This window comes from Somniosus microcephalus, chromosome 1, assembly GCF_052327205.1.
Source record: "Somniosus microcephalus isolate GS21.2 chromosome 1, FLI_Smic_1.0, whole genome shotgun sequence".
NCBI lineage: Eukaryota > Metazoa > Chordata > Chondrichthyes > Squaliformes > Somniosidae > Somniosus > Somniosus microcephalus.
This window is the reverse complement of record NC_140987.1, coordinates 144,099,464-144,122,070: the sequence shown is the minus strand read 5'-3', so window position 1 is coordinate 144,122,070 and position 22,607 is coordinate 144,099,464. Positions and strand designations below refer to the sequence as shown.

At 44.8% G+C, this 22,607-nt stretch overlaps 1 protein-coding gene across 2 annotated transcripts in view; it reads left to right on the top strand.

Moving 5' to 3' along the window:
- The first annotated feature begins 2,232 nt into the window (after nt 1-2,232).
- Nucleotides 2,233-22,607, top strand: part of LOC147124395 (protein JTB-like) — a 30,199-nt gene continuing 9,824 nt past the window's right edge. The window contains exons 1-6 of one of the 2 annotated variants that reach the window (XM_085986423.1): nt 2,233-2,316; nt 4,439-4,553; nt 9,727-9,767; nt 12,462-12,547; nt 15,461-15,675; nt 20,173-20,246. In XM_085986423.1, coding sequence (XP_085842549.1) covers nt 4,480-4,553; nt 9,727-9,767; nt 12,462-12,547; nt 15,461-15,675; nt 20,173-20,218 — 462 coding nt within the window. In that variant the 5' untranslated portion in view covers nt 2,233-2,316; nt 4,439-4,479 and the 3' untranslated portion in view covers nt 20,219-20,246. The remainder of the gene's footprint in view (nt 2,317-4,438; nt 4,554-9,726; nt 9,768-12,461; nt 12,548-15,460; nt 15,676-20,172; nt 20,247-22,607) is intronic. The other variant, XM_085986431.1, reaches the window with a different exon arrangement.

Here is a 22,607-nt window from a genome sequence, read left to right as displayed (position 1 = left end):
TGATCGCTCTGCCCCAAGGGACCTCGCACAACAAGATTGCTAATTAATCCTTTCTCATTACATAATACCCAGTCTAAGATGGCCTGATCTCTAGTGGTTCCTCGACATATTGGTCCAGGAAACCATCCCGTATACACTCCAGGAATTCCTCCTGCACAGTATTGGTACTAATTTGGTTAGCCCAATCTATATGTAGATTAAAGTCACCCATGATAACTACTATGCCCTTATTGCACGCGTCTCTAATTTCCCGTTTAATGCCCAACCTCAGCATTACTGTTTGGGGGTCTGTATACAACTCCCACTAACATTTTCTGCCCCTTGGTATTTCACAGCTCTACCCATACAGATTCCACATCATCAGAGATAATATCCTTGCTTACTATTGTGTTAATCTCCTCTTTAACTAGCAATGCTACCCCACCCCGTTTTCCTTTTTGCCTGTCTTTCCTGAATATTGAATACCCCTGGATGTTGAATTCCCTGCCTTGGTCACCCTGGAGCCATGTCTCCATAATCCCAATTATATCATATCCGTTTACATCTATTTGCGCAGCTAATTCATCCACCTTATTACGAGTAGTAGTAACCTTTTATGTGGCACCCTATTGAATGCCTTCTGGAAATCCAAATACACGACATCTACTGGTTCCCCTTTATCCACCCTGCTCGTTACATCCTCAAAGAACTCCAGCAAATTTGTCAAACATGATTTCCCTTTCATAAAACCATGCTGACTCTGCTTGACCATATTATGATTTTCTAAATGTCCTGCTACCACTTCCTTAATGATGGACTTCAGCATTTTCCCAACGACAGATTTTAGGCTAACTGATCGATAGTTGCCTGCTTTCTGTCTCTCTCCTTTCTTAAATAGGGGTGTTACATTTGTAGTTTTCCAATCCGCTGGAACCTCTCCAGAATCTGAGTATGCCGTTGTCGTTTCCATAGCTGGTGCCGAGGTCAATGCTGGGTGGCCCGTCTGGTTTTATTCTTATTATTGTTTCTTGTAATGGTTTGTTCCAACTGAGTGGCTTGCTAGGCCATTTCAGAGGGCAGTTAAGAGTCAACCACATTGCTGTGGGTCTGGAATCACATATAGGCCAGACCAGGTAAGCACGGCAGATTTCCTTCCCTGACGGACATTAGTGAACGTGTACAGAGGATGCCTGAGAGAGGGGAGAACGTTATACAACAACTCACATTTACATTCCCCCCCCCATCCTTTATGATCCGGTTCATGCAACTTTAAAGTTTCTGAGAATACCAGCTGCAGCCTCCTTCACACTGCGCCAGCCTGCACACTCTCCACTTTGCCATCTTCGTCTGCCATCCGGACACGCCTTGGCGTGCCATCTTGCCATCCGGTGGAGGCGGAAGTCCTCAATGGAGGGCTCTCTACACGGGAGTCCTCCCCTTTTCTATTGGGGACTTGGCCTGGAGGGTGCTGCACAGAGCAGTCCCGTGCAATTAGTTTTTGAGTAGGTTTACGGACTCCCAGGCCGCCTGCCTTTTTTGCGGCCTAGAGGCGTCCGTCTTCCATATTTATGTAGAATGTGAGAGGTTGCAGCCCTTTTTTCATTATTTGAAGAGGCTGCTCCTCGAATTTTGGTTGCACTTCAGTCCCACGCTCCTGATCTTCGGTCACCTGGTGCGGAGAGGAGCGGGCAGGTCGGAGGACCTCCTTGTAGGACTGCTCCTGGGCCTGGCGAAGGTAGCTATAAACAGGTCCAGGCAGCGGGCGGTCGAGGGGGTCGTTCGGCCCGATTGCCTGCCTCTCTTCCGTGGCTTTGTTCGCGCCCGGGTGGCCCTGGAGATGGAGCACGCTTGAGGCCTTCCACGACCGGTGGGCGCTGCGGGGACTGGAGTGCATCATCAGCCCGGCCAATACAATTTTAATTTAATTTGTTAAGTTTTGTTAATTTACAGTCAATTTGTTTAATCAAAAGGTAAAAAAAGTTGATTAGTGCAAACAAAAGAGGCACACTGCGCCAGGCAGGGGCGGAGCTGCTCGGCAGCGTCGCATGGCAACCTGCCCGGCAGTGTCGCATGGCAACCTGCCCAGCAACGGATGTCAGGGTGGACGCCGATAGGTTGACAGCGGCAACGAGTGATAGCGGGGTCTGGAACGTGTATGGTCAACAATAACGTCAATCATATTGAAGCACCGCCTCTCAGCCCAGTGGATTGGCTGTTTGTCGCCCCGCCTCTTTCCCCGTCTGATTGTGTCGCCTGGTGACGGGCGAGAAGGCCCGAGACTGTTGTGGGGGTTTGATGAGAGCGCAGGACCGGGCGAGGAGAAGAATCGGCACGGCGGTGAGTAACTCTACTCCGGTCATTGACCCGGGAGCCAGTGCAGCTGTTGTTCACTTTCTCCGGCAGCCCGGTGTCTGCAGCCTCTGACTGTCCGCAATACAGCGGCTGCAGGTTGTGGAGAGGGAATGCCCGGCCCCCCTCACCCCTGGCCCAGTTCCAGGGCCCTGGAATAGGTCACCGACTGACACCGCCGAACTCGGCTTTACTCGCAGCAGCCTGTCACAGCCCAGGTCCAGGATTGTCCTGGAGACACCAGCGATTAAAGATCAATCTGGACACTGCTGCGAGCAACTCAGGAGGCACATCACCGGCCATTAAACAAAATTGTCTGCTTCATTTTCTTTTAAACACTTCAGTTTATTATTTAAAACAAATAAAGATGAGAAAATAGACAGTTTGGGTGGGAGGGCGTGTGATGAAAACTCCAGGAAGACGTCCAACCAGAGTTGGCAACTCTTGTAACCAGGAATAGGCCTGTTCCAATGAACGGAATCTTCCCTCCCTCCCACGTTCTCAAACTGGAGTCTGCGAGGTGCTTCAGTGGTCCACAAGAATCTCTATTTATTGATTTTTCATTAGCATGTTATTTCTGTTGCTGTATACTAATAACAATGGCTAGGTGATACTGTTTTTTGCTCATTAGTACAGGGACTTTGAGAGTGCATGCAAGCCTTGGAGTATCCGTATTTGCAGGGGGTTTACCACAAGCTAGAGTTAGAAATCAACTTGCCTATTTGTATATATTATACATATATAAGTACGTGTATTTCCACTATATATGTTATGTGGAATAGCAGAGAATTGAGTTTCAGGGACATGATATTGTGACCAATAGGGAGTCTTATTTAGGGTAGCTCCAATTTAAAAATGATTTGATTTGCTATGTGGCAGTCATGGCTAATGCATGCAGTGAGAAATGTGTGTTCTACAGATTGTTTTTGGTTTAAGTCATTTTGTTTTTGTTAAAAATGAGTATAATACTCTTCAATTTGTTGACCAATTAAGTCAAAAAAATTGCTTGGTGGTTACAACAGCTTATTTGAAATGTTGTAGGGCTTGAGCTATTATTTAGGCTGAAAGTTCATTGCAGTATTGAGGAACTGCTGCATTGCTGGGGGTGCTGTCTTTCAGATATAACATTAAATAGAGCCCTGTCTGTCCATTTAGCTGGATGTTAAATATCCCATGGCACTATTAAAACAGGGGAATTCTCCTGGTCTCCTAGCCAATATTTTTCCCATAGCCAACATCACCAAACAAATTAACTGAGTGCTGTTTGTGGGACCATGCTGTGCACATGGGTTGCTGCATTTTCCTGCATAATAAGTAACTACATTTCAAATGTAATTCACTGGTTGTGAAGTGATTTGGGATGTCCTGAGGTAATGAAATATGCTAATATAAACATGAGATTTTTTTCCTATAGGGAATTTTAATCTCTGTAAATGCCAGGTGAAACACAGAACCATAATGGAATTTAACCAGTTTTTAAATTGTTATAATGTAGAACTGGTATTTGGAAGTTATTTCAAGGTAGTAATCTCATTTCAAAGTTTAAATATATTCTGAAAGACAAAACAACATGCTCTGAGTTTATTACGTCAACTGACTTCTTCATTTAAGTGTACTGCTGTATGGTTACTCCCAGGTAACCATGATTACAATATATACTACGTCTGCAATGTGCTATAAATTATTCTTCAATATACTTGTATTGATGTCATAAATGAATATAATACTCTGCTACTATTCAGCACTCCACTGACACCCAGGAACACTTTTTTTTTTATTTAAAAAAAAAAAAAATAGTGAAGTAACAAGGATATTCACAGTACTGTACATATTTTTTAAGTTTACTGTCTAAAATAACTGGGATGTGATGCTAAGACTAACCTAATTTTATGGTTCAGATGACCAACTTGAGCATTATTCTCACATTGAACATTTGAACACCTATTAGGTTAGTGTTTTAACAGTATAATGCCATGTACATTCTCCCAGGCATCGTTTATGGAATCTTAAACTGTATTGTTTTGATAATTAGATCGCTATCAGATGTGAGACATTGCCTTTTTCAAAATGGGTAAATGCCTTTTCTAACATTCCTATTATTTTATTACAGCAAGTTCTCCAAGGTGCCCAGAGTGGAGGGGAAAAAAGAAAATGTTGCAGTTGGTAGAGTTGGTGGATCTTCTGGTTTATCTGTGTACAATATGGAGCATGTTCACATCTTTCAGGTAAAATAAGCATCTATGCAGAGTTGAGTGTTGAGCTCGATTAACCTTGCCAACTAATGTAAGCTGGTAAAAGTACAGGATTACAGACACATTTATAAAAAAAAAAAAAAAAAAAAAAACTTGTTTAAAGCAATTGCGCTGTGTAATTTGGACCCTAGTAGACCCCAAAAAGCCCATTGTTGCTTTGTTTGGTGCTTATAATTTTATTTAGGGCAGTGTCCTAGGCCCAACCATCTTCAGCTGCTTCATCAGTGACTTTCCCTCCAACATAAGGTCAGAAATGGGAATGTTCGCTGATGACTGCACAGTGTTCAGTGCCATTTGCAACTCCTCAGATAATGAAGCAGTCCATGCCTGCATGCAACAAGACCTGGACGACATTCAGGCTTGGGCTGATAAGTGGCAGGTAACATTCGCGCCACACAAGTGCCAGGCAATGACTATCTCCAACAAGTGAGAGTCGAACCACCGCCCCTTGACATTCAACGGCATTGCCGTAGCCGAATCCTGCACTAACAACATCCTGGGGGTCACCATTGACCAGAAACTTAACTGGACCAGCCACATAAATACTGTGGCAACAAGAGCAGGTCCGAGGCTAGGTATTCTGTGACGAGTATCTCACCTTCTGACTCCCCAAAGCCTTTCCATCATCTACAAGGCACAAGTAAGGAGTGTGATGGAATACTCTCCACTTGCCTGGATGAGTGCAATTCCAACAACACAAGAAGCTCGACACCATCCAGGATAAAGCAGCCGCTTGATTGGCACCCCATCCACCACCTTAAACATCCACTCCCTCCACCACCGGCATACCGTGGCTGCAGTGTGTACCATCTACAAGATGCACTGCAGCAACTCGGCAAGGCTTCTTTGGCAGCACCTTCCAAACCTGCGACCTCTTCCACCTAGAAGGACAAGGGCAGCAGGCGCATGGGAACACCATCACCTCCAAGTTCCCCTCCAAGTCACACACTATCCTGACTTAGAAGTATATCGCTGATCCTTCATCGTCGCTGGGTAAAAATCTTGGAACTCCCTCCCTAACAGCACTGTGGGAGTACCTTCACCACACGGACTGCAGTAGTTCAAGAAGGCGGCTCACTACCACCTTCTCAAGGGTAATTAGAGCTGGGCAATAAATGCTGGCCTTGCCAGCGACGCCCACATCCCATAAAAATGAATTTTAAAAATTATTTGAAGTGCTAAGTTAGCCCTGTAGTTTTTGTCCTTGTAGAACACCTCAAGGATAATTGGTTTGGTTATACACTTTGGGAAATTATAGCTGCAGCTTTAGCCCACTTGGATGAGCGTGAGCCTGGCAATGGAAAGTGGTGCCACTTCCTAAGAACTTAAAGCATGACGTGAAAAGGCCATGCAGTCTATTGATTCTAAAGAAAATGTGCAGCGTGTTTTGAGCTGTTTTACTACATTAAAGATGGTATATAAATGCAAGTTGTTGTTGCAACTTATCATTACCAACCAACAACAAGCACAGTTTTGTAAATTGCTAATCTGATGGCCCATTAGGTAAAGGTATCATCCAATGTAGTTCTAATCGATACAGACCAGAATGCCCTTTAATAATAAAGCTGATCTCAACTAAGGCGAAGTTGGGCGCTACAACCAGCCGCTGTCCCCTGGGCTAGGGAGGGGAAAAGCAGCCAGAGTTTCTACTGCTTATTAATATCTACTGACCTCTGCTGGAAAGAGTACACATGAGTGTCAGATGAGAACAAGATCAGACTTGGCTGTGATGCCCTCCATGGTGGAATTACTTGCTGACTCTCAATACCTAGACTTGCATTTGAAGAATAAGGCCTTTGGCATCCATGCAACTTTATCCCAGTCAAAGTTTTCACCAATAGTGGAGGCAGGAAGTAAACATAAAATACTCTCTGCAATTTCTCTTGATCACCAAGGGTATTAAGCAAAACTCCATAATATTAATTCAGTTTTATAGTCCACACCCATAACTCTATAATCAGTTGCATTCCACTGGTGATCATTTATGATCCCAACTTTAGTGTTTTATTTATATTTATTGCAGCTCTACTGCTAATGCAATAGTTATCTTTATGATGAGCAGAATTGATATGAATGAGGGAAGCCATTTGGCCTGTTTAGCTCATTGTTCTGTAGAAGCTTTTGAATCCTCCCATCACAGCATCTAACTGCTTCTTGAATGATTGCATAGTTTTTTTCTGCCTCCAGTACCAAAAATTAAAACGTTCTCCCATAGCAGGTTTCTTTTGCCATCCATTAGGAGAGAAAGCGTGGAATTAATATTGTGGCACCAGTAATATTTTGCTGCTTTAAAGTAGAGAGACCTAACCCCAAAGGGCATTTAAAAATTTAAATGTTACTTTAATCTGCAAATAAGAATTTTTTTTGTACTATGTGACCTTTGATTCTCCTGCAGAATTTCATAGGATACAGGTTGACTATTCTTTATCCGAAAACCTTGGGACCAGCTGTGTTTCAGTTTTCGGAAATTTTTGGATTTCAGAAGGTATTATTTCAGACTGGGAAACTCCTAGCATTCTTTTCACAGGCAGACTCTGGAAAGCGTCTCTGTAGCTTAGCAACAGCTTCAGCGACGCTTCCAAGCCACGGGCCGAGTATTTACAAGCTGTTGCTGAGCAACAGTGTTTGTTGTCGGATACGGAGATGAAAACCTTCGTATCTGACAACATTAGCGCTGGTCTATCCGGAAGTTTGGATAGAACGGCAGCATATCGGATGGGCCGCTGCAGCTATCGAACGGGCCGCTGTATTGTTGGGTTCACTCTCCCGGTACCTCCTTCACACTGCCCGGCTCGGCCTGCAATCTCCTACCCAGGAGGGAACTCTGTGACCCTCTGCCCTGCTCACAGAGAAAGGCAGAGCTCCCTTAGTCACACTTAACATCGAGAGCGAAGGCCGGCGTGTCGACAATCTGCAGGAATTCTTGTTCTGGGCCCCGGAGGACCACTCCTGTCATGTTTTGCGCCACTCGGGTCATGTCGTGCGCACGACTTACGCTGAACGAAAAAACTTTCGGTTTTCGGAAGTTCGGATAAAGGATAGTTTACCTGTATACGGCACAGAAACAGCCATTCAGCCCAACCAGTCCATGCCAGCGTATATGCTGCACACAAGCCTCCCCCCTGTCTTTCCTCATCTAAATCGATTAGCACAACCCTCTATTCCCTTCTCCCTCATATACTTGTCTAGCCTACCCTTAAATGCATCTATATTATTTGCTTCAACCACTCCCTGTGGTAGCGAGTTCCACATTGTCACCACTCTTTGGGTAAAGAAGTTTCTTCTGAATTCCCTATTGGATTTCTTGGTGACTATCTTATATTGAAGGCCTCTAGTTATGCTCTTCCCCACAAGTGGAAACATTCTCTCTCTATTCACTCCCTCACAATATTTCATAATTTTAAAGACTTCTATTAGGTCACCCCTCAGCCTTATTTCAAGTAAAAGAGACCCAGCCTGTTCGTCCTTTCCTGATGGGTATACCCTTGCATTTCTGGTATCATCCTTGTAAATCTTCTCTGCACCCTCTCCAGTGCCTCTATCGTTTTTATAATATGGCGACCAGAACTGTACGCAGTACTCCAAGTGTGGTCTAACCAAGGTTCGATACAGGTTTAGCATAACTTCCCTACTTTTCAATTCTGTCCCTCTTGAAAGAAACCCTAGTGCTTGGTTTGCCTTTTTTATGGCCTTGCTAACCAGCATCGCAACTTTTAGTGATTTGTGTATTTGTACTCCTAGATCCCTTTGTTCCTCTACCCCACCTAGACTTGTGACCTCCCTATTCTTCCTACCAAAATGTAATACCTCACATTTATCTGTGTTAAACTTCATTTGCCAATTATATGCCCAATCTGCAAGTTTATTAATGTCCTCCTGTAACTTGTTGCAGTCCTCCTCAGTATTGACTATTTCCCCCCCGCCCCCCCCCCCCCCCAATTTGGTGTCATCTGCAAATTTAGAAATTGTGTTTTTGATTCCTCGGTCTAAATTGTTAATGTAAATTGTGAACAGCAGTAGTCCCAGCACTGATCCTTGTGGAACACCACTACCCACCTTCTGCCACTGTGAATAGCTACTCTTTACTCCTCCTTTCTGCTTTCTGTCCTGAAGCCAGTCAGCAATAAATTCTGCTACTTGTCCCCTGACTCTGCACTCTCTGACCTTGTTCATCAGTCTATTATGGGGTACCTTATCGAAGGCCTTTTGAAAATCCAGATAAATTACATCTACTGCAGTATCATTGTCTACTCTCTCTGTTACCTCTTCAAAAAATTCAATAAGGTTGGTCGAGCAAGACTTTCCCTTTTGAAATCCATGTTGGCTATTCATTATTATACTTTTGGTTTCTAGATGTTCTTCTATTTTCTCCTTTAGTAGGGATTCCATTATTTTTCCTACCACTGATGTTAAGCTGACTGGTCTATAATTCTCTGGACATATTCTATCCCCCTTCTTAAATATCGGTATTACGTTAGCTATGTTAGTATGGATGTAAAATGTAAATAGCCTCAATATTTGGTTGCAAAAAAACGATGTAATTGGATAAAAAGGGGAAAAGTGTGTTCAGACACTGTTTATCAGCACAGTTGGTTCACTGGTAACAAAATTCAGCCCAATAAGTATTAGTTAACATACTACGGAGAGATTTCAAGGCTATAAACTAATGTTGGTGGCTCATATAAAGATTTGAACCAATTTAAGCTTTCCAACTTCAGTCTGTATCAACATCTGAATCCTTCAGTTAGATCGCTCTTATGTAATCACACTCACGTAATCAATCATTATCCTCTCTACAAACATTTGTCATTAATTCTAAGTTACAGGAACTATATCACTTCTGGACCATCACCAGATTAAATTACACTTTGAAAGTGTTGTACTTGATGAATTACTAGTCACGCTGTTTTACCAGAACACTTTTTTCTGCAAAAATTACAATAGGGTGAAAGAAAGTACAATTTTAATTGGTTTAATAATGCATACAATATTTTTAATTTTGCGCACTGCATTCAAAAAGGAGTCCGTTTTGATGATTTTTCTTTTGATTTCAAATACATTTTAAAAAGTGAAGTGAGCAACTATCAGCTTGTTTATGTATGTGTAATCATTATACTTTGTTGAAATTAGCCTCTACTTCTTGTAGGATATCTGAAGCTGTGCCATTGCAGTCAGAAAGGAATACAAGTAAGTGCTGTAATGGTAAAACTGACAAGTTGTATCAAAACTTTGCTTTTCATTTTTGAAAATATAGAAAAAAAAGCCTTAAATACCAGAATCCTAGCTGCCATTGAAAACAAAGCTGGATTAATAGAATGTAAAGATACAAGACTTTGGCTACAGAAAGTTGAATGTAAAATATGCATCTCAATCCCCTGACATCCACCACTTAGAAAGATGGGAGCAACATCACCTGCAAGTTCCCCACCAAGTTGCACACTATCCCACCTTGAACATATCTAAACGTTCCTTCATCATCACTGGGTCAAAATCCTGAACTCCCTACCTAACTGCATTGTGGGAGCACCTTCACCAGGGGGACTGCAGCAAAGGCCCGCCACTACCCCCTCGGAAACTACGGTTGGGCAATAAATGCTGGCCTTGCCTGCGATGCCCACAACCCGAGAATTCATTTTAAACATATTCTTAAGATTTGCTTTCTTTTGTGATCGAGTTTGATGTCTGGTAAATTAATTCAGGATCCTTTGATGTGCAAAGGCATAGCAAAAACAAATTACACCTAAAAATAAATTGAACTTGAGCAGCTATGATATAGATTTAGTATTAAAATACTAATGTGTACAGAAGAATTGTGTTATCAGCTGATATTGTTTTCTAAAATATATTTAGAGTAACTCAGTCCTGTTCTGGCCTTGATTACAAGAAATTAATAGAATCATAGAAATTTACGGCACAGAAGGAGGCCATTTGGCCAATTGTGTTTGCGCTGGCTGAAAAAGAGCTATCCAGCCTAATCCCAGCTCTTGGTCCATAGCCTTTCAGTTTACCACACTTCAAGTGCATATCCAAGTACTTTTTAAATGTGATGAATGTTTCTGCCTCTACCACCCTTTCAGGCAGTGAGTTCCACCCTCTGGGTGAAAAAAGTTCTCCTCAACTCCCCTCTAATCCTTCTAGCAATTACTTTAAATCTGTGCCCCCTGGTTATTGAATTCTCTGTTAAGGGAAATAGGTGCTTCCTGTCCACTCTATCTAGGCCCCTCATAATTTTATACACCTCAATTAAGTCTCCCCTCAGCCTCCTCCGTTCCAAAGAAGAAAACCCCAGCCTATTCAATCTTTCCTCATAGCTAAAATTCTTCAGTCTGGCAACATCCTTGTAAATCTCCTCTGTACATGCTGTAGTGCAATCACATCTTTCCTGTAATGTGGTGACCAGAACTGTACGCAGTACTCTAGCTGTGGCCTAACTAGTGTTTTATACAGTTCTAGCATAACCTCTCTGCTCTTGTATTGTACGCCTCAGCTAATAAAGGAAAGTATCCCGTATGCTTTCTTAACCACCTTATCTACCTGTCCTACTACCTTCAGGGATCTGTGGACATGCACTCCAAGGTGTCTCTGTTCCTCTACATTTCTCAGTATCAAAATTGCAGTGCAATAAGGTAAATTTTCCCCTCTCTTTTAAATTGAGGGCCACACTCATATGCAATGAGTTTTAATAGAGCTAAATGGACTGGTAAACAATTTGCTTTCAGACTACAGCACGTTTTAAAAGTGTTAATGTAGTACTTTTAAAAACCATAACAACAAATCTAATGCTTGCTTGTATGGGTCCTGGAATAGCCTAGTCTCCTAGTTTTTGCTCACTGGCGGCTGGAGCAAACTCGGCTAAATCCTGGTTCTGGCAACATCCCACAGTTCAGCTGTTAGAGGTACAGAAGAAGCATGGATCATAGATCTCGTGGGCAACTTGCAGCCTGCCTTAAATTTGAGATGTATTAGGAAATATAGCCACATATAGCCATTTCACCTAGCATCCACTAATATTCACCTGAGTAGGTGAATAGTCTATATGTCTTTACAGAGCTGTTTCTCTTTTCCTAATAGGAATGAGTAAGCAGTTAAAATGAACAAAAAAAACAAACCTGAAGTTTAGGAACATTGTGAAAGGAAGGGGCAGTGTGATGTTGAGCTAAAGCAATTTGTTTATTGAGGTGACTGGGAATTTTGTGAATTAACTTCACCATGTTATGCTTGCACTATATAAATGTCTTAATGCAAATGTGACATCTCTTCCATTTGGCTTGACATGCTGCAAATAAATTCTGATTTTCTCTTGAAAGGTAAGACTTGACTTGTATGTTATGTACAATGTAGTACAAAAATAATCTCTTGTGTTTACCCTGAATCAAGCATTATTTGAGAAAAAAACTTACCTGATCTTTGCCAACAGTTCTCTGGAGCCAATTGCTAGTCTGTGTGGAAGTGTGGTCCAAGCTCACTTGTCTTTTTTTCCTCCTGCTCCCTCTGGGGAAAGTACTTAGTCTCCGCTTAGTGCCTTCCTCTGCTACTCTTTCTCTCCCTTCCCCCCCATCCCCAATCCTCATAAGTTTTGTACCTGTCGTGTGGAGAATCGGATACAAATCATTCAGTATATCTCTATACAGTAGCTGTGTTGGTTAACTGAATATGCTGCACCACTAGACTGACCCAAAAGATGATGTACAGTATGTGTTTTCTAGAATTTTACTAGTTAGCTGTGACTAACATTGAGATGTACAGCTCGAAATTTATTCAGGCAAACAATGTTTCTATTGGAGGTAATTTATTTTAAAATGCCAATACTGACAGGTTAAGAATTTTTAACTGTAAAGTAATAATGTTCTAAAACGTTATTTTTATTTATGAATTAAACAGCAAGTATTTTACAACCAAGACCTTGCTGGGAAAAAGAAGAATTCAGCATTGTAAGAGAATGTGCTCCATGCAGTGATTATGAAAAGGTAATGTGTGTGTAATTTACAAACATTTTTATGCTTATATAGTCTCATTATAGAATTCTTTTTGATAGAAAAAAATCAGTAACTTGATATCATGATTAAAAATAATTTGAGACATGTATTTGTTACCCTTATGCCTTTGGTATCACAGCAACATATACACCATAAACTAACCAACCTGCTCCCAATGTTACTTCATAACTAGTTGGTAAGTTGTGCACAGCATATTGGGCTGTAATTTGCTGTCAAAATAAGTAAGGCTAACTTTTTTTTACTTTTGTCTCTTTTTCTCTCAATCCAATCTTCCTTTCCCTCTTTTTATTTCACTTTCTGGCATTGAAGCCACACTCTAGCTTACATTTCCTTCCCACTTCTGACGTGCAGATCTTACTGTGGCAACTGTGGTTCATTTGGTAGCACCCTTGTCTTTAAGTCAGAAGGTTGTGGGTTCAAGTCCCACTCCAGAGACTTGAGCACAAAAATCTAGGCTGTCGCTCCAGTTCAGTACTGAGGGAGTGCTGCACTGTCTGAGGTGCCATCTTTCGGATGAGAGGTTAAACTGAGGCTCTGTCTGCTCTCAGTGGACATAAAAGATCTCATGGCACTATTTCAAAGAGGAGCAGGGGAGTTATCCCAGTGTCCCGGGCAAGGCTAACTAATGGCTAATTCTGTTCGTTGCCCTGCTATAGCAAATTATGACCCATTATGATTCTCTTTACTATGATATTTCATCAAATTTCTTTTCACACACAGGCTTGTGTTTGATTATTGGATGCTCCGGTTACAGTGGAATCTGACGTGTTAAACTATATTGCCATGTGGTGATTCAACTGGATATTCATATTGAGGATCTCTAGATTGTAACCTATAAGACTTATTATTTTAAATGATGGAGCCTTCTGTTTATTCCATGGAAGGCTCCACCTTATTAAATCATGAGCGATCAGGAAGACTGTTTGCCATGCAGAGTCTTTCACCTTGGCTCAGTGGTACAACTCTTGCCTCTGAGTCAGAAGGTCGTGTGTTTAAGTCCCACTCCAGAAACTTGAGCTTATAATCCAAGCTGACACTTCATTACTGAAGGAGTGCTGCACTGTTGGAGGTGCTGTTTTTCAGATGAGATGTTAAACCGAGGCCTCGTTTGACCCCCTCAAATGGATATAAAAGATCCCATGACACAAATCGAAGAAGAGCAGGGAAGTTCTCCCCATCTTGGTCAAGATTTATCCCTCAACCAACATCACTTTATAAAAAAATAAAAAAAAGAAAACCAATTATCTGGCCATTATAGAATGAATCATAGAATTGTTACAGCACAGAAGGAGGCCCTTCGGCCTGTCGAGCCCATGCTGGCTCTATCCAATTCCCTTTTGACAGTCACAAATGAATCTGCCTCCACCACCCTTTCAGGCAGTGCATTCCAGATCCTAACTACCCGCTGCATAAAAAAGTTTTTCCTCATGTCGCCTTTGGTACTTCTGCCAGTCACCTTAAATCTGTGTCCTCTGGTTCTCGACCCTTCCGACAATGGGAACAGTTTCTCTCTATCTACTCTGTCTAGACCCCTCATAATTTTGAACACCTCTATCAAATCTCCTCTCAACCTTCTCTGCTCTAAGGAGAACAACCCCAGCTTCTCCAGTCTATCCACATAACTGAAGTCCCTCATCCCTGGAATCATTCTTGTAAATCTTTTCTGCACCCTCTCTAAGGCCTTCACATCCTTCCTAAAGTGCAGTGCCCAAAATTGGACACAATACACCAGTTGAGGCCGAACCAGTGTTTTATAAAGGTTCATCGGAACTTCTTTGCTGTTGTACTCTATACCTCTATTTATGAAGCCCAGTATTCTGTATGCTTTTTTAATTGTTTTCTCAACCTGCCCTGCCACCTTCAACGATTTGTGCACATATACCCCTAGGTCTCTCTCTCCATGCACCCACTTTAGAATTGTACCCTTTAGTTTATATTGCTTCTCCTCGGTCTTCCTACCAAAATGTATCACTTTGCACTTTTCTGCGTTAAATTTCATCTGCCACATGTCCGCCCATTCCACCAGCCTGCCTATGTCTTCTTGAAGTCTGTCACAATCCTCCTCACTATTCACTGTACTTCCAAATTTTGTCATCTGCAAATTTTGAAATTGTGCCCTGTTGCTGTTTGTGGGACCTTGTTGTGCACCAATTGACTGCCACGTTTCCTAAATTACAACAGTAACTACACTTCAAAAAGTACTTAATTGGCTGTAAAGCACTTTGGGATGACCTGAGGTTGTGAAAGGCGCTATATGAATGCAAATTCTGTCTTTTCACGGCAGTATTTTAAATACAGCTAGATTGCTAGAATTACTGTCATATACAGTTGCATTCTTTTCAGAGTCTGAAAGGTGACAGTTGATTTTCTCCATTAGTTTAGGTATAAATTTTGCTATTTGAAGTATAGCTTTGAAATTAGATTAGCAGGTATCTGCCAGCTGAAAAATGAAAATTTGTACATCAATGACTGAAGCTGTAGTGTCAAGCATGCAGCAGTTGAGCACTCTAGTCCCAATCAGAAGGTTGTGGCAGAGCCACTAAGGGACACCAATCAATTGTATATAATTCCCTTTTAATAATATGTTGGCTACAGCCTGAGTCTGTATCTTTGTTTTCACTGTTTACATGTACAGAGCATCACGTGATCCCCCACCGGCGGGAAAAACGTGATGACGTCGGCCACGGGACCGCCCAAGCAGTCCTCGTGGAGCCTCCGAACTGACTAGACCTATATTCGATGTTCTCCTGTAGTTATCCGTTAAACTCTGTTAGTTTTCATTAAACCTCGTTTATTTGATCGCCTGAGTGGACCTCAGTCTTTTGGATAGGAACTAGACATTCCTACATTGGTGACCCTGACTTTTGCGAATGGTTTTCGCAGAAGTTACTGAACATGGAATCGAACGCCATTGCTTTGAAGCTACCACAGTTCTGGGAGCAACAGCCAGCCGCGTGCTTCATCCAGGCTGAAGCCCAGTTCGCAATCAGGAACATTGTTGCAGATCAGACCCGTTACTATCACGTGGTCTCCGCCCTCGACAGCTCCACCGCCTCGCGGATCGTCAGCCTGCTTGGTAATCCACCAGAAGATCGCAAGTATGAAACGATAAAGGCGCGGTTGTTACAGGTCTTCGGGCTCACGAAGTCGGAGCGCGCCCACCGGCTGCTGAATATGCCTGGCCTCGGGGACTCCAAGCCGTCCGAGCTCATGAGCCAAATGCTCACGCTCCTGGGCTCTGAACCGGAATGCTTCCTCTTCAGGGAGCTATTCCTCAGCCAGCTCCCGGAGCAAGTTCAGGCTGCCCTAGCCAGGTCGGAAGTCACCGACTGCGCAGAGCTGGCTGCCGATGCGGACAAGATCGTCGCGGTGACACAGCAGTACTGTGCTGCCACGAGGCGCCCATCCCCCACAGACGCCGCTACAGCCCCTCAACCTGCGGGGTTGTGCTTCTACCACGCCTGTTTTGGCGCGAAAGTAAGATGCTGCCGCCCTCCCTGCAGCTTCTCGCTCAAAAAAAAAAACACACAAAAAAACAGCAGCCACCCTGTCAAAAGAGGACCGGTTATAACGAGCGCCCCGCGGCTGCGATGGCAATCGGTAATTTGGGAAAACTCCTCTTCGTCAACGACTCCCTATCTGGTCGATGTTTCCTCTGCGACACCGGGGCGCAGTGGAGCATCCTACCCGCATCAAATCTTGATCTACAAGCCGGGGGGCACGGCCCCTCCCTCCAGGCGGCTAATGGCGGGGCCATTCGGACCTTCGGAAGCCGGTGGGTCCAGGTGTGCTTCGGCGGCCAGCGGTTTTACTGGGATTTCATCACGGCCAAAGTCTCTCCAGCCATCCTCGGGGTGGATTTTTTGTGCGCCAACAGCCTCCTAGTGGATGTACGGCACCGCCGGTTGATCAATGCGGCCACTTTTCACTCCATCTCGTGCCACCGTGGTAACACCGTGGCGCGCAATGTCTCCTGTGCGTCACCACCTGCGGATGACTTCACTCGCCTCCTCGGAGATTTCCGAGACCTGACCAGACCCACTTTCTCTTCCACGGCCACGAAACATTGTGTTGAACATCACATCACCACTACTGGCTCCCCGGTCTACGCACCGGCCCGGCGCCTCGAACCTGGCAAGCTGGCGGCTGCGAAAGCAGAGTTCGACACGATGGAGCGGCTGGGGATTATTCGCCAGTCGTATAGTCCCTGGTCTTCGCCTCTCTGCGTTGTTCCGAAACCTGATGGCGGCCTTGCGGCGACTACCGACGCCACTACTCCTGATCGGTACCCGATCCCTCATATTCAGGATTTCTCTGCACATTTGGCGGGAAATACCATTTTTTCCAAAAGTCGACCTTGTCCGTGGCTACCACCAGGTCCCCGTACACCCGCAAGACGTCCCGAAAACTGCAGTCATCACCCCATTCGGCCTTTTTGAATTTCTGCGGATGCCGTTTGGATTGAAGAACGCTGCACAGGCTTTCCAGCGCTTGATGGACTCCGTGCTTCGGGACCTCAAGTTTCTATTCGTCATCCTCATCGCCAGCCCTAATAAAGAGGAGCACATCTGCCATTTGCGCACCCTCTTTAGACGCCTCAGTCAACACGGCTTGATCATCAACCCAGCCAAGTGCCAGTTCGGCCTGCAGCAGATTGATTTTTGGCCATCGCATCACATCGGACGGCGCAATTCCCCTGCAAATGAAGGTGGAGGCAGTTACTTCGTTCCCGCGCCCGCAGACCGTCCAGGCCCTGCAGGAGTTCCTCGGGATGGTAAATTTTTATCACCGGTTCGTCCCTAATGCAGCTCTGCTCATGCAGCCCCTGTACGAGGCCCTCAAGGGCAAGTCCGGCAAGGATCCGATTAGCTGGATGGTCGACATGGACCGGGCGTTCGTCGACACAAGGCGCTTTAGCCAACGCAACCATGTTGGCACACCCGCTGCCAGGTGCCACCATCGCCCTTACCACCGACGTGTCAGACTATGCCATCGGCGCAGTGCAGGAACAGTGGGTGCATGGGACGTGGCAACCGCTGGCGTTGTTCAGCCGTCAACTATGGCGAAATGAACGGAAATACAGCACGTTCGACCGGGAGTTACTGGCCCTTTTTCTGGCCATCCGCCATTTCCGGTTCTTGCTAGAGGGACGTCCGTTCACGGCTTTTGTGGACCATAAGCCACTAACGTTCGCTATGGCCAAGACCACCGAACCGTGGTCAGCTCGGCAACAATGTCAGTTGACGTTTATCTCAAAATTCACCACTGACATTCAGCATGTGTCCGGTAAGGACAACCTGGTGGCGGATTGCCCCTCCCGCGCGACCGTTCATGCAGTCCAGCTCGGCATTGACTATGCCCTCATGGCTGCGGATCAAGCCTCGGATCCGGAAGTCCAATCTTACAGAACCAACCCCTCTAGCCTCCAAGCAGCCAACGTCAAATTCCATGCCGCGGGCATTACGCTATTCTGCGACGTCTCCGTAGGAGATCCTCGCCCTATTGTCCTGGTCGCCTGGCGCCAAAAAGTTTTTGACGCCATACACGGGTTGTCGTACCCTGGCATGAAGGCCTCGCAATGGTTGATGTCGTCCAAATTCGTGTGGCGGGGCATACACATGGATGTTCGCGACTGGGCCAACACCTGCGTGGTCTGCCAAAAGGCCAAGGTGCAGCGTCACGTCAAGGCTCCATTGGCCACTTTCGCTGTTCCGGAACGTAGGTTTGATCATGTGCATGTGGACCTGGTGGGGCCACTTCCGCCTTCGCACGGGTTTACTCATCATCTTACAATGGTGGACCGCACCACTCGATGGCTGGAGGCAGTTCCTCTCTCATCCACCACTTCCGCAGACGTCGCCAGGGCATTCATCTCCTCTTGGGTCGCCCGCTTCGGGGTACCGGCGGACATCTCGTCCGATTGTGGGCCGCAGTTTTCTTCGGAGCTCTGGAACGCTGTGGCTCAGGGGCTCGGCGTCAAGCTACATCGCACCACTGCCTACCATCCACAGGCGAACGGCCTGTGCGAACGATTTCACAGGTCGCTCAAAGCCGCACTGTGAGCCAGCCTTCAAGGCGCGGGCTGGGTGGACAGGCTTCCATGGGTCCTTTTGGGTCTTCGTACGGCACCTAAAGATGATCTTCAATCGTCCTCGGCGGAGCTCGTATATGGCCAGCTGCTACGCGTACCAGGGGATTTCCTTCCGACTCCAACAGAGCCATGGTCCGCATCCCAGCAGCTCATCAGCCACCAGGAGGCAGCCAGAAGTTTTGCTCCAGTGCCTACGTCGCATCATGGCTTGCAGAGCTCCCACATCCCAGCTGAGCTGAAGAACGCCGACTGTGTTTATCCGCCACGACGCGCATCGGGACCTGCTCAAACCCCCTTACACTGGTCCTTTCCGTGTGATAGAGCCGGGAGACAAATCTTTTTCGGTCGATGTCGGAGGTAAACCATACCACATTTTGGTTGACCGGTTGAAGCTGGCTCACTTGGACCTTGACCGCCCAGTCGAGATCGCACAACCGCCGAAACGTGGCCGACTGCCCACTGTCGCCGTGCCAGATCAAACGCAACCGCCTGCCAGCTCGCCCGCCGTCCATCAGCTTCCACTTCAAGGCTACGGAAGACGATCTGACGGGCTTGTCAGGCCTCCTCACCGTTTTACTTTTGCTATTAAAGACAATTCTGGGGGGGGGCGCATGTGGCGGAGCCACTAAGGGACTCCAATCAATTGTATATAATTCCCTTTTAATAATATTGTTGGTTACAGCCTGAGTCTGTATCTTTGTTTTCACTGTTTACATGTACAGAGCGCGATCACTTTAATAGCGCGGGTAAACGCGATGACGTCACGCCGTTCATCACGTGATCCCCCACCGGTGGGAAAAACGTGATGACGTCGGCCACGGGACCGCCCAAGCAGTCCTCGTGGAGCCTCCGAACTGACTAGACCTATATTCGATGTTCTCCTGTAGTTATTCGTTAAACTCTGTTTAGTTTTCATTAAACCTCGTTTAATTGATCGCCTGAGTGGACCTCAGTCTTTTGGATAGGAACTAGACATTCCTACAAGGTCAGGATTTTGAATCCCAGGGCTGTCTCAGTTAAACTTTTATGGCTGTCTGGATGAGCTTTGTTTTCTTGGACAAGGCCCTGAATCTAGCTGAGTAAACTTAGACATGTACTATTACATTTTCTTCCCATAACCAAAAAGAGAAATAGAAGAGAAACAGGAGGAAAAAAAGATTACTTTGGATAAATCGCCCCATTACAATCCACCTTCCTGCTACTGAATACATGTGGAAAAGCTTGTGATCCAATTTATTCTGCCATCTTGATGAATCCTCGTGAAACTAATAATGAAATTAAAAACATAATTTAAATAAAAATTGTAATACCGTGGTCACTGAATCAACCATACAATTTGCACATCTGAAACAAATCTGATATATTATCGAGGAACCAGATTCTAAAATAAAAAGAAGGAATCTACTATATAGCTAGTGTTGACGAGGTTAACGACCTATGTATTTTCTGTCTTAAAAAACTGATGATACTATTATTCCATGATTTATCATGTAACTTTCTGCAGACCGTGCATGTGGAATGTACGTTTACTGGGTTTATGGAAGAAGTAAAGTGTACATCAGACCTGAAGTATAGAAGGTAAGGCAAGCCCAGAATTCAGTCCAACAGAACTCCTCGTTTGTTTTAAGGAAGAAATTTTTGGCATTCGAAAGGCCAACTTAGTCAGTAAATCCCAATTTATCTCCTGGGAAGAAACATATTCAATGCTTCCATTTGATTCTAAAATGGGTTAGTTCAGAAACAAAAAATAAGTCTTGTGCATTTGTATTTGTTATACTTCACTTGCCAGTTAATGATTTCCCCATTAGGTTGGCTGTTCTCTTTAACTGGGAACCATATGAGCTTCCGCTGTCCACCAATTGGCTACCATTTCTTACTTTATGTTCTTATACAACAACAACAGTAAAAGAAAGAATGACAAAGCCAATCAGCCCATTATGTTGTTTACATTCACATTTAGCACCCATACATGCTATTTTCAACTTCTGTTTGGTGCAAAGACTGAATTCATATATTGCTTGTTGACAGGTTTGAATGTTTTAGCAGAGTTTACAACATTCGACTTGCAACTACACAAGCGCACTCGCTCACTTTTTTTAATAGTCTCTTTTTATTGTCCATCCTTAGCATGCATTTTACAGTGGTGGAGAGACATAAGAACATAAGAAATAGGAGTAGGAGTAGGCCATTCGACTCTTCGAGCCTGCTCCGCCATTCAATAAGATCATAGCTGATCTAACTCAATTCCACCTTCCTGCACTATCCTCATATCCCTTAATTCCCTTAATATCCAAAAATCTATCAATCTGTCTTGAATACATACCGTGGTATGCTCCTCCTGCACTATGTGGGAAATCAGGGACACTTCCTGTGTCCCTGACGACCAAGTGTGCGGGAAGTGTATCCAGCTGCAGCTACTGGCGGACCGCATTGCGGCGCTGGAGCTGCGAATGGATACATAATGGAGCATTCGCGATGCTGAGGATGTCGTGGATAGCACGTTTAATGAGTTGGTCACACCGCAGGTAAAAGCTGCACAGGCAGGAAGGGAATGGGTGACCACCAGGCAGAGTAGTAGGTGCAGGCAGGTAGTGCAGGGGTCCCCTGTGGCCATTCCCCTCTCAAACAGATATACCGCTTCGGATATTGTTGAGGGAGATGGCTTATCGGGGGAAGACAGCAGCAGCCAATTTCCTAACACTGTGGGTGGTTCTGCTGCACAGGACGGGAGGAAAAAGAGTGGGAGAGCTATAGTAATAGGGGATTCTATTGTAAGGGGAATAGATAGGTGTTTCTGCGGCCGCAAACGAGACTCCAGGGTGGTGTGTTGCCTCCCTGGTGCAAGGGTCAAGGATGTCTCGGAGCGGCTGCAGAGCATTTTGGAAGGGGAGGGTGAACAGCCAGTTGTCGTGGTGCATATAGGTACCAACGATATAGGTAAAAACCAGGATGAGGTCCTAAAAGCTGAATATAGGGAGTTAGGAGGTAAATTTAAAATATAGTACCTCAAAGATAGTAATCTCAGGATTGCTACCAGTGGCACGTGCTAGTCAGAGTAGAAATAGAAGGATATTTCAGATGAATACGTGGCTAGAGGAATGGTGCAAGGGGGAGGGGTTCAAATTCCTGGGACATTGGAACTGGTTCTGGGGGAGGTGGGACCAGTACAAACTGGACGGTTTGCACCTGGGCAGGGCCGGGACCGATGTCCTAGGGGGAGTGTTTGCTAGTGCTGTGGGGGAGGGTTTAAACTAAACTGGCACGGGGTTGGGAACCTGTGCAGGGAGACAGAGGAAAGGGAAACAAGGATAGAAGCAAAAGACAGGAAGGAGAAAAGCAAAAGTGGCAGTCAGAAATCAAGGGTTTAAATCAAACATGGCCACAGTAAATAATAATTCTAAAAGGTCTTAGAGTGTTAAAAAAACAAGCCTGAAGGCTTTGTGTCTTAATGCGAGGAGCATTCGTAATAAGGTGGATGATTTAGCTGCGCAAATAGATATGATGTGATTGGGATTACGGAAACATGGCTCCAGGGTGACCAAGGCTGGAAATTCAACATCCAGGGGTATTCAATATTCAAGAAAAAGAGGCAAAAAGGAAAAGAAGGTGGGGTAGCATTGCTGGTTAAAGAGATTAACACAATGGTAAGGAAGGATATTAGCTCTGATGATGTGGAATCTGTATGGGTAGAGCTGAGAAATACCAAGGGGCAGAAAACGTTACTGGGAGTTGTATACAGACCCCCAAACAGAAATGCGGAGGTTGGGAATGGCATTAAACGGGAAATTAGAGAAGCGTGCAATAAGGGCACAGCAGTTATCATGGGTGACTTTAATCTACATATAGATTGGGCTAACCAAATTAGTAACAATACTGTGGAGGAGGAATTCCTGGAGTGTATACGGGATGATTTCCTGGACCAATATGTCGAGGAACCAA